Source organism: Stomoxys calcitrans, chromosome 4 (genome assembly GCF_963082655.1).
Source record: "Stomoxys calcitrans chromosome 4, idStoCalc2.1, whole genome shotgun sequence".
Lineage (NCBI taxonomy): Eukaryota > Metazoa > Arthropoda > Insecta > Diptera > Muscidae > Stomoxys > Stomoxys calcitrans.
This window is the reverse complement of record NC_081555.1, coordinates 98,352,370-98,364,619: the sequence shown is the minus strand read 5'-3', so window position 1 is coordinate 98,364,619 and position 12,250 is coordinate 98,352,370. Positions and strand designations below refer to the sequence as shown.

The window sequence follows — 12,250 nt, the reverse complement described above, 5'->3', positions numbered from 1 at the left end:
TAATCCGTCCCATGACACTATTGACATACACCTAAGCCCACACAAAAAGCTGATTAGCTTTTTGTGTGATCTAATTACTTAAAAGTAACCTTGAAAAAGAAAATCTAAGTTAGGAATTCCTCTCTACTTATAAAATCCTTGATTGTTTACCATACCACGCCCCTTAGTAGGTTCACGTCTAGTATTGTGTCCCCACCTAAGTGCAGCGACAGCCGGACAATGACATAGAAAATGCTCCAACGTCTCATCATCTTCCTACATTATCTACTCATGCTATCACATAAGTGAGCTCGTAGTGCTATTTGTCCCGTTATGATACCGAAAGCTATACTGACCTCCTTCTTACTTCCCTTTAGTAATAGCCCCGTCTTCTCACGATCCGGATCTTCGCCGTCCTACCGACAGTTTCGCTGTTCCCTAGGGTTACATGCGCATTCGTCGACCACGCCTTTAATGTCACTGTCCGGCTTTCGAGGCTAACAGACACCGGTACCAGACATGGATGGGCCGCTTGCACAGATAATTAATATTGATGTAGGAGATTATAAATGGGCCATATCGGTTCAGATTTGGATATAGCTCCAATATAAACCGATCTCCCGATTTGACTACTTTAGCCCATGGATGTGACTGAAATTTTGCACATAGTGTTCTGTTATGACTTCCAACAGCTGTGCCAAGTACGGTCCAAATCGGTTTACAACCTGATATAGCTCCCATATAAACCGATATACCGCTTTGACTTCTTGAGCCCACGGAAGCTATAATTTTTGTCCGATTTGGCTGCAACTTTGCACATAGTGTTCTGTTATGAATTCCAATAACTGTGTCAAATGCGGTCCAAATCGGTCATGAACCTGATATAGCTCCCATATAAACCGATCTCCCGACTTGACTTCTTGAGGCCCTGGAAGCCTCAATTTTCATCCGATTTGGCTGAAGTTTTACACATGGTGTTCTATTATGACTCTTAACAATTGTATTAAGTACGCTTCAAATCGGTCAAGAACATGATATAGCTTCCACATAAACCAATCTCCCGATTTGACTTCTTGAAACCTTATAAACCGCGATTTTTATTCGATTTGACTGAAATTTTGCATATAGTGTTCTGTTATGACTCTCAACAACTCTGCCAAGTACGGTCCAATTCGGTCTATACCTATATATACAGGACGAACTTATCACGCTTTTACTTGTTTGTATTTAAAGCGCACAACAAGCCGAATACTGGCTAGGTGTATGCCCAAAGTGGCATGGGGCCGATTAATATCCGCACCCTCTTTTCAGTTTAACCTAACCTACTGCCTAAAGTGATCCAAGTGATCCTGGTATTGAGTTCACTGTCTCTTTGTTGTAGTCATCTCAATCAAATTATCCTATAAATCATTCACATGACTTTAAAATTAAGGCAATTTCGATGAAAAATGCAACATTTTATAGAATATTTTACATACTCGCTACTATTGCCTAGCAAAGCCAAATATAAAACTTTCACAGTTATAGTTTTTTTTGGTCTAGCAAAAAATGATGGTGGCATAAACAAAAAAAAAAATCACAAAATCCTATTTAAAATTCCAGTCATGTATCGGTATGTGGTGGAATCTCAGAATATTTGAAAATAGAAAGTGACCAATATTAAATTGTTCTGCACTTGCTGTCCATCATCATGCAGCCGGCTCTTTCTCTAATAAATCAATTTGGTAGCGCGCACGCGTACATACACAAACACACAAACACACACACACATATACTCATGCTCCCTGTCGATCACATATGGTGCAAACTTTCTTCGTCTTCCGTCATTGCAGCGCGCATCGCGTCATTTGAGTGAGCATCGATGTGATCGACGCGATGTGTGGTGTCTGCTACACAACATTCCAAACGGGGAGGGAGATATGTATGCACATATAACCAAACACCAACAACAACAATAGAAACAAATAGTCATATCCATCAATGTTCGCATTCTGAAACACTTGTAAAAATATAAAAAATCCATAAATCGTCCACAAGTCGTCTGTGGAATGAATTCATTGCGGCTGGCTTTCCGCAATCCACATAGTGTTTAAGTATTCCAATGAGGATGGTAATCTGCGTTAAGCAAGAAACCAAAGGCAAAAAAAAACAACAAACACCAGAAGAAGAAACACAAATCACAGAATTTCAATTTCCAAGACTTCGTAATGAACAAATCGGTCAAGAAAATTGTCGCTGGCAATCGTTTCCTTGGCAATGTTGTACTTTGTGTGTGGCGATAGCAGCACCCCACAGAAATAGCTGCCACAACAATTGAGCCTCATTGATGGCGAGACACTACAGCAGCAGCAGCACCCCATAAAAATCTCATCAATATGCAACACTTGTGACAAACACAACATCACCCATCACAATCAAGCAAGAGCATCGGGCAATACAAATAAACATCATCGCCTCAGCGAATGAGCGAAAAATGAAATTTGCTCACAATGCTACCAACAGTGTTGCCATTAGTAAATTTACATTCCAGCGATAATGCTTGGAATACTAGTAAAAAAACGTTAAAATGAGATACGGTGGTAAAAAGGAAAAATAAAATATTGGGAAAATAGAAGAGAGGAGAAACGCCTATACCACAGAAAGAGAGAGAGAGGGAAATGGAAGGCAATGAGTGTGTTCTATTCGGGATGTTCAGGGGTTAAAATAAGCAGGCAAATTTTAAGGGAGGGGCAGAGAGGTAATCTTGTGCCCAGTTCGGTTTGCTCGCCTCAGTTCGGCCGGGCCAAATTTAGGGTACCCACCATAATGGATTAGAGTGAAGAAATCAAATCCTAACTCATGGTACCACAAAAACAAGAAATTGGTATAAAATTTTCGGTTCAAATAACCTGGGGGGACGCCCTATCCCAAAACCCACCCGGACGGACATGTTTACCGATTGCGACAATATGGGTACGAAATGAAAGGTATTTAAGAGTAGAGTACGAACTTGGTATACAAATTTCGGCAAAGTGTTCGGGGTGGGGGTCACCCAACCCCAAAAAACACTACCCAGCAGGACTCTTTCACAGCTCTGGGCAATATGGGTATCAAATGAAAGGTATTTAAAAGCAGAGTACAAATCTGAAATAAAATTGAATAAAATTGAGTTGACTAGGAAGCTGGTATACATATTTGGGATAGTGTCTGGGACCGGCCCACCCACTAAATATTCTCCAATAAGACGTGTTTTTAGCGCGGGATCGCCGGGATCTCCGCCTGTAGGATCGTATTATGGTCAGACAGTCTAAACCAGATCTCTGTCCCTGGGTTCTCAATGTAGACCCCCAGTCCCACTTTGTCCTCTAGTTTTGAACCATCCGTGTAGCATGATCTTCCTGATGGCAATATTAGTGTTCCGATATTCCAAGAGTGTGCCGTTGGCAACAGTGCCTCGTTTGAATCTAATGTTGATATAAGGATTCAAGGATCAGGGTCACGTCCAGCCGTCCTGACATTCAGCAAGACATGTATATCGTGACGATAAGGGACAGAAATAAATTGTCTCTTGGGTCTTAGCGTCAGGGGGAAGCGACTCTCTCCTCCCAATAAAAACAACGCCTAACTGTCATTTAGGATGAGCGAGAATATATTGTACTCAAATGAAAGGATGTGTACGAGTGTAACCTCCTCCCCATATTCTACCCAAAAAAAAAGGAGTTACAAGGAATATATAAAGGCCGATCAGGATGGATTAGGATAGCAAGAAGAGGGAACGGATGTCTAAAAGCCTAACATAGGTCCTTGTACCAAATTTCTGCAAAACCGGGTAATAAAGTCGCCTTTTATGGGCCCAAGACCCTAAATCGGGATATGATGGCAGCTATTTCCAAATACAGACTGATCTTAACCATATAGGGCACGGATGTCGAGAAGCCATTTCAGTGAAATCGGATAATAAATGCGCCTTTTATGGGGTCGAGATCTTAGATCAAGAGATCGGACTAAATGGCAGCTTTGTCGAAATATAGAGCGATGGAGGCCATATTGAACGCGGATGTTGAAGGGTCTAACACAACATATCGCGCAAAATTTCAAGGAAATCGAGCAATAAAAACATTTGACAAATTTCAGCGAAATCGGATAATAAATGGGCCTTTAATGGGCCTAAAACCTATATGAAGATATAGTCAGATATAACCCTTTTTTGACTTTACCTGCCTATGCACAAAAAAAGAATCTGTGCAAAGTTTCAGATTATTGCCTTAATTTTTAAAGCTTGAATCGTGATTTTAACAGATAGACAGACGGACAGATAGACGATGATCAAGAATATAAAGGGTGATTTTTTTAGCTATTATCTGTTAGGCAACACTAGTTTAAATAGCTCACACACGTTTCAGGTTTTGTTTCACTGTCAAACATCTTCAGTTTGGTCTATTATTGAATCATGAATCGCCTTACAAACGAAGAACGCTTGCAAATTACTGAATTTATTTATCAAATTGCGTGCTCTGTTAAGAAAGTTCATAGCGCGCTTCTTCCATTCAGCAACGAACCTCATTTTGGCTCAATGGGAACGTAAATAACAGAATTGTCGATTTTGGAGTGAAGATCAGCCAGAACCATTGCAAGAGCTGCCAATGCATCCAGAAAAGTCAAAGTTTGGTGCGGTTTATGGGCTGGTGGCATCATTTTTTGCCCAAAATGAAATTGCTTTACTTGCATGACAAGTGGTTTCAACAAGACGGTGCCACATGCCACACAGCACGCGTAACAATGGACTATTATATTATATACTCTATAATTTTACTTCGTTGCTCTTTCTTCTCTCATAATTCCTCTCCATGGAATAAAAGTGGCCTCCGAATGAACTCACTTTTATTGTGGGCTACTGATTCCACCTAACATGGCCTAATTTTTTTAATTTTAGGGTAAGGTTGAAAAGACGGTGCGGATGTCAATCCGTCCCATGCCATTATGGACGTACACCATGCGTTTTACTTACAAAATCCTTAATTGTTTCCCATGCCACGTCCCTAAGTTGGTTCATGTCTGGTATTGTGTCCCAAGTGCCGGTGTCTGCTAGACGCGAAAGCCGGGCAATGAAATCTTCCCCGCATACCCTACACATGCTGTCACTTGCTGCACCGATTTTACATAAGTGAGCTCGTTGTCCTATGTGTCGCGTTATGATACCAACAGCTATACTGACCTCCTTCTTACTTCCTTTCAGAATTAGCCTCTGCTTCTCACGATCAGGATCCCCCTCGCTGTTCCACAGGGTTGCATGCGCATTCATTACCCAAGCCCTTAACTCGGACTGCGTCGACCCAACAGGCTTCGGTTTTATCAAGATTATTGACGGCTGTCCTCTGGCCTTCACCGCCAAATCGTCTGCCCTTTCATACCTCCTTACTCCGTTATGGCCCGGCACCCCAATGATCCGGATTTTGCCATCCTCAGAGAAGGCGTTAATCTCCTTCTTACACTGCAAGACTCTTCGTGAGCTAAAGATGTCCTCGCGTTAGCACCACACCACCTTACGCATTTCGTAATTGTCCACCAAACTACTGAGACGTAAGTAACTATTGGTCTAATCACACTCCTGTAGAGCTAGTGGACTATCCTCGGTTTCAGGCCCCATTTCGAGCCTACGATCCGTCTACATACTACATCTGTGAGCCTTTTCGGTGCGCTCGTACTCGTACTCGTACTTTTTCAAAGCGGGGGGAATTGTTTTACTCCGATAAGAACTATTGCAAAACAAAAACATAAAAATCACAGTTTTTAAGCTTAAATTCATGAAAAAATTCAAGGTCATCGCTAGATTTCTATTGAGATGAATAAAAATGGGTTAAATGGATTAACCTAATCTGTTATAGGTTTTATTTATGGCAGGAAAATACATTCTTTAAGTTGAAGAACAAGTAAATAAAACAAGTATAAGCGTGCAAAGTTCGGCCGGGCCGAATCTTATACACCCACCACCATGCATCAAATTTGTCGAGTTATTTTCCCGGTATCTCGGTTGTGCTGCTTCAGGCTACACCCCGCTGAAGGTCACGAGAGAAACCGTTGTACAAAATTTCAGCCAAATCGGATAATAATTGCGCCCTCTAGAGGCTCAAGATGTCAGATCCCAGATCGGGTTTTTTAACAGCTATATCAGGTTATGAACCGATTTGAACCATACTTAGTACAGTTGTTGGAAGTCATAACAAAACATGTCATGCCAAATTTCAGACAAATCGGATAGGAATTGCGGCTCTAGAGGAACAAGAAGTCAAGACCCCAGATTGGTTTATATGACAGCTATATCAGGTTATACTAATAAGAAGTATTTGTGCAAAATTTCAAGAGGCTAGCTTTACTCATTCGAAAGTTCGCGTGCTTTCGACAGACAGACGGACGGACGGATGGAGAGAAGAACAGACGGACGGACATGGCTAGATCGACATAAAATGTCATGTCCATCAAGAATATTTATTCTTTATGGGATCTTAGACGAATATTTCGAGGAGTTACAAATAGAATGACGAAATTAGTATACCCCCATCGTATGGTGGAGAGTTTTTAATTTAAATTTAAAATTTAATTAAAATTTAAAGTTTTAAGTTTTATGTTATGGATTTTTTTTAATTTTTGTTTTGTATAAAACATAAATTCTAAAACAATTAAATAATAAATGATCGTAAACAAGTAAAAGCGTGCAAAGTTCGCCCGGGCCGAATCTTGGGAACCTACCGCTATGGATTCTGCTAAAATTTGATATAAAATAAATTTAGTTGTAGGGAATAATTTTATTCTACATACCAAACTTCTGTCGAACCAGCAAAAATTAAAGCTTCTACGAACCGAACAAGGATGATCAAGAGACCGGTTTACATGGGATTTGGATCCTATTTGGCACAGTTGTTAGAAGTCGTAACAGAACACCGCATGCAAAATTTCAGCCAAATCGGACAAAAATTGCGGATTCCAGGGGCTCTGGATATCAAATCGGGAGATCGGTTTATATGGGAGCTATATTAGGTAATAGACCGATTCAGACCGTATTTGGCGCAGTTGTTGGAAGTCTTACCAGAACTCTACATACAAAATTTCAGCCAAATCGGACAAAAATGCTGCTTGTATTGGTTTAAGAAGTCAAATAGGGAGATTGGTTTATATGGAAGTTATATCAGGTTATAGATCGATTCGGACCGTACTTAGCACAGTTATTGAAAGTTATAACGGAACACTACGAGCAAAATTTCAGCCAAATCGGACAATAATGGCGGCTTCCAGGGGCTCAAGAATTAAAATCGATAGATCGGTTTATATGGGAGCATCTAAATCTGAAACGATATTGCAATCCCCAACGAGCTACATCAATATTGAGTACTGTGCAAAATTGCAAGCGGCCAGCTTCACGCGTTCGACCGCTATCGTGACTTCGGCAGATGGACGGTCGGACGGACATGGCTAGATCGACTCAGAACGACGAGACGATATGGGGTCTTATATGAATATTTTGAGGTGTTACAAACGGAATGACTAGAATGATGGCTACCCCCATCTTTTGGTGGTGGGTATAAAAAAAAATTATTAAAAAATTGTCCAAACAGGTGAAGTGATGTGTTTGTCTAAACCGGGGAAATGACGGCTTATTTTTAAACCCTGAAGTGGGATGTTTTGTTAAGCCGGGAAAATCACCGATTTTTTAATACCGGTGAAATTACCGATTTTTTAAACCAGTGAAATGACCAGTGTTTTAAACCGATGCAATGACTGGTTCAAAATGATTGGTCCCTAGGTATGACATGCCCATATAAAAATCATGGTCAGGGGACCGGTCACTGGTCAAACGGAATGACTAGAATGATGACTACCCCCATCCTATGGTGGTGGGTATAAAAAAACTATTACAAAATTGTCCAAACAGGTGAAGTGATGTGTTTGTCTAAACCGGGGAAATTACGGGGTTTTTTTAAACTCTAAAGTTGTGGGTTTTATTAAACCGGGGAAATGGCCAATTTTTTAATACCGATGATATGACCGATTTTTTAAACTAGTGTTTTAAACCGATGCAGTGACTGGTTCAAAATTATTGGTCTCATGGTGTTGTTTACACTGTCCGTGTGCTTCTGTTGGTCAAAATTTCAAGGACTTCAAATAAAACACCTCACTTTAAATTGTATAAAGATCGAACAAAAATTTAAGCTTCTATAGCATTAAAAGGCAATATTGGCTGAAAGATACGTGTTAAGACGTTAAACAAAATACCTAATGCAAAATATTAAAAAGATCGTACCAATTGGCTAAATCGAATCAGGAAGTGATTCTAAACAGATTGGTATGCTTTTCAATGGGTCTAGCTCTTCTCCTTCTTAGCGTTGCAAACAAATGTACAAAGTTATAATATCCTGTACCACAGTGGTGGTGTAGGGTATAAACATGAACAGGTATGGTACAATCCCATTCGACCTACACTAATAGAAAGTATTTAAGTAAAATTTCAAGCACCTAGCTTTATGCCTTCGAAGGTTAGAGTGCTTTCGACATGTGGACAGACGATCATTAATATATAGACTTTGTTGGGTCTCAGATCATTATTAAACGGAATGACAAAATTAGTATATTTGCATCCAATGGTCGAGGGTATCTAAAAACCTGTGGCTGAGGGAGAGGAAAGATGAAGGAATCACAATGGGTCATCCGATGGCCTCGGTGGGTATCAAAACGACGTTTTGGTACAATCCTCTTTCACCCAAATCTAAGCGCTACTTCAAATGTTGTTAAATGCAAAACTCCATTTCGAATAATTGATGGAGGCCACCGCAGCGCAGAGATTAGCATGTCCGCCTATGACGCTGAACGCCTGTTCCTTAGTGGCATGTTCATGGACAAAATTTGCAATTGCAATTTAGATGCATATCCACAGATTTCAGTTTCCCTGGAATGTGTATTGTAGTTCCCAGTCTCGTCCGACGTACAATTCCCTGGGATATCTCTCTGGCCCGGCACCCAGAACAGGTGAGTTTTGAACTGTTCAGCCATTTCGTTGAGAGCGGCAGTCGCGGGCGGTTTTTGTGTTCAGAAATACGGATACGCACTGCAGTGGACGGGTAACCGGGGAATACACCCCAAAGCCCACCTGGTCGTCTAGTTTGGAAACATCCTTGAAGAAGTCTATGTTTCGTGATGTTTCGTTATGACTTTCAACAACTATGCCAAGTACGGTTCAAATCGATCAATAACCTGTATAGCCTATATGGGGGCTATACAGGTTATCTCGCGAATAGACTTCTTCATTTGACTGAAGTTGAGCATGTAGTAGTTTGTTATGACTTCCAACAACTCGGCGTAGTCCGGTCCGAATTGGTCTATAACCTGATATAGCTCCCATATAAACCGATCTTTGTATTCTTGAGTCTTTACAAGCCGCAATTTTTGCCCGATTTGGATGAAATTTGGCATGTAGTGTTCTGTTATGACTTCCAATAACTGTGCCTGGTACGGTTCAATCGGTCTATAACCTGATATGGCTCCCATGAAAAGCGGTCACCCGATCATCCTTGTTCGGTTCCTAGAAGATTTAATTTTTGCTGGTTTGACAGCTAAATTTATTTTGTATACATTTTTAGCAGAATCCATGGTGGTGGGTTCCAAAGATTCGGCCCGGCCGAACTTCGCACGCTTTTACTTGTTTTAGCTTAGCCTTATAGATGTCGCAATAGTGTGGTGCTCTTGTGGCTTTCGCCCTGTTGAAGAGTCATCTGCAGTTAGTTAAACGTGTAAAGGTTTACTTAATTTAAGTTAAAGGTTCAGCCTAATTTCATTTTTTTTCTTTATATGCATACTTATGTTAGGCCTAATTTTTAATTTTCCTTTTTTACACTCACAAAACTGTCTCACCAAAAGAAAACTTATTAACACTATTTATGATCATTACATTTTGGTTATCTTCCCATCTCATTCATAAAACTTCACTTTATTAAATGGAAAATATTTTTTTTCCACACCACACTTCCACTTACATCTGGACATCTCTTTTTTAGATCTGTACGTTTCCTTGAGGTATAAACTGAATTGAAATTAATCCATGAATAGCAATGATCCACACAGATAATTGTTATAAGCAACACACAAATTGATACTCGATATTGCGAAGGCGCCATTGCCGACATCCAAAAAAAAAAACAAAATTAAATTTAAGAATGTGTTATCACTTCCGGTTTCCGTTTTCGAATCAACAATAAATATTTTAGCAAATAAAATGCCTCTATAACAATAAATCAGAGCTGTGATCGTGGGTGCCCTAGTGTTTTCCAGTCAATAGCTTCTATTAAACTGTGGATATTTCTTTTGGTTTACTCTTTAATCCAAATACGAAGTGTCGTTCGTTCTAGGCGATTTTAAAAACTAAAATAATATTTTCTCCAGAGATTTTTTTTATGCCGCTAAAGTTGTTGTATTCAAAGACAGCGCCATCGTGTGTAGCAGTTTCAATGTTTCATTCACACACAGTAACGGATAGAAATTATCTGAAAATGTCACTCATACACATATACAAACATTTGTTTTGATATCAGTCCCTGCCTGTGTACATGTATGAGAGCAAGAACATTTCAAAGATGAGATATTCTCTGCATTTCTGCATGTTGGAGTATGTATGTAGCATAATTAATATTCTCGACATGTAATTTGTTGGTATCGTTTTTGTTGGATTTTTTAATTGTTATTTTTGAAATATGTTTTTTGTTGTTGTTTTTTTTTATATTTTATTGCACACAAATAATTTATGCTTATTTGGTCATTTACTCTCAACTACAGTGAGCTGCATTCGGATAAGGGTACTTAGTAGTTTAATCGATACAACGATTTTTTTCTGAAAAAAAAATTTACTATGCTGAGAATGTTAAAATCATTGCTGTCGTCACCTCACCTCATCTAATGTTTGCAACATTTATAAGTATGTCAGATTTTTTTTCTTTTCCCTTTTAAATGATGTTGCCATACCACGCCCCTAAGTTGGTTCATGTCTAGTATTGTGTCCACACCTAAGTACCGGTATCTGTGGTGTGGTGGACCCTCCTCCTTATTACAAGTTTCAAAAATTCCAGATCTTGAAGATGGATGCACCGATTTAAGCAAACTTTCGTATGCCCCTTATGATAACCCAAAAACACATAATTCGTATAAAATTTTGGGGTAATATGACCTGCGGGGGAGGGACAAAATGGGTGTCAAATGAAAGGTATTTTAGAGTATAGAAGGAGTTTGGTATCCAAACGCCAAATAATGACATATTGGTGAATTTCGTAGAAATCGGTTCGAAATTTGATACGGATTGTTTCATAACCTATCAGAAAACATACGCCGAGGTCCACCATATTGGTTCAGAATTAGATATAGCTGCTACTTATAGGGTAGGGTAGTCGGCACCGCTCGACTTTTGCCTTTCCTTACTGGTTTGATATCTTACCTTAATTTTCAGAAACGCCAGATCTCGGAGATGGGTGGTGAGATTAAAGCGAAATTTTATGTGCTCTCTTGTAATAACCTCAAAAACAAAAATATGGTATACAAATTTCGGATAGGGTACCTAGGGGGCCGCCCACTAAAACCCACTAAATCTTATATATAAAATTCAATTTGTGTTTGTTTTGTATATACTCAAAAGCGGCTGAACCGATTACCCTTACATTTTCACAGTTTGTGTAGGTTGGTCTGGAAGGAAACATAGGCTATATAATTTTTTGATATCGGGAGGGGGGCGGACCTTCTCCCTTACCCCAAAAGTACTACTCAAAAATAAAAGTGGACCGATCGGGACAATATGGGATTCAAATGAAAGGTATTTAAGAGTAGAGTACGGATTTCACAATAAAAGTTGGGTCCAAGTATCTGGGGGCCGCCCCAGCCTCAAAACCCCTTAAAATAGGTTTATTTGACGATCATGACAATATGGGACTCAAATGAAAGGTAATCGGTAGTAGATTACGAATAAGGTCAGGAAGTAGGAATAGGCTTTATAATTTATTGATAACGGAAGGGGGCTGAACCTCCACTATTACCCCAAAAATACCACCCAAAATCAAAAGTGGACCGATAAGGACAATATGGGTGTAAATGAAAAGTATGCTGGAGTAGATAACGAATCTGGCATACAAATTCATGTCAAAGTAAAGGTGGTTACCCACCCCCACAAAAACGCCCAAAAAGGGCACATTAGCCAATCACGGATATATGGCACTCGGTTTGTCTGTTCCGTATAGACTGAAAACGGCAGAACCGATTTTCTCGA

At 39.7% G+C, this 12,250-nt stretch overlaps 1 protein-coding gene across 1 annotated transcript in view; it reads right to left on the bottom strand.

Annotated features, from left to right (window-relative positions):
* The window catches only part of LOC106095990 (lopap), a 31,344-nt gene extending 21,220 nt beyond the window's left edge, over positions 1–10,124 (bottom strand). Inside the window, exon 1 of the mRNA XM_013263477.2 lies at positions 9,981–10,124. Coding sequence (XP_013118931.2) covers positions 9,981–10,121 — 141 coding nt within the window. The 5' untranslated portion in view covers positions 10,122–10,124. The remainder of the gene's footprint in view (positions 1–9,980) is intronic.
* Between the last annotated feature and the right edge of the window lie 2,126 nt (positions 10,125–12,250).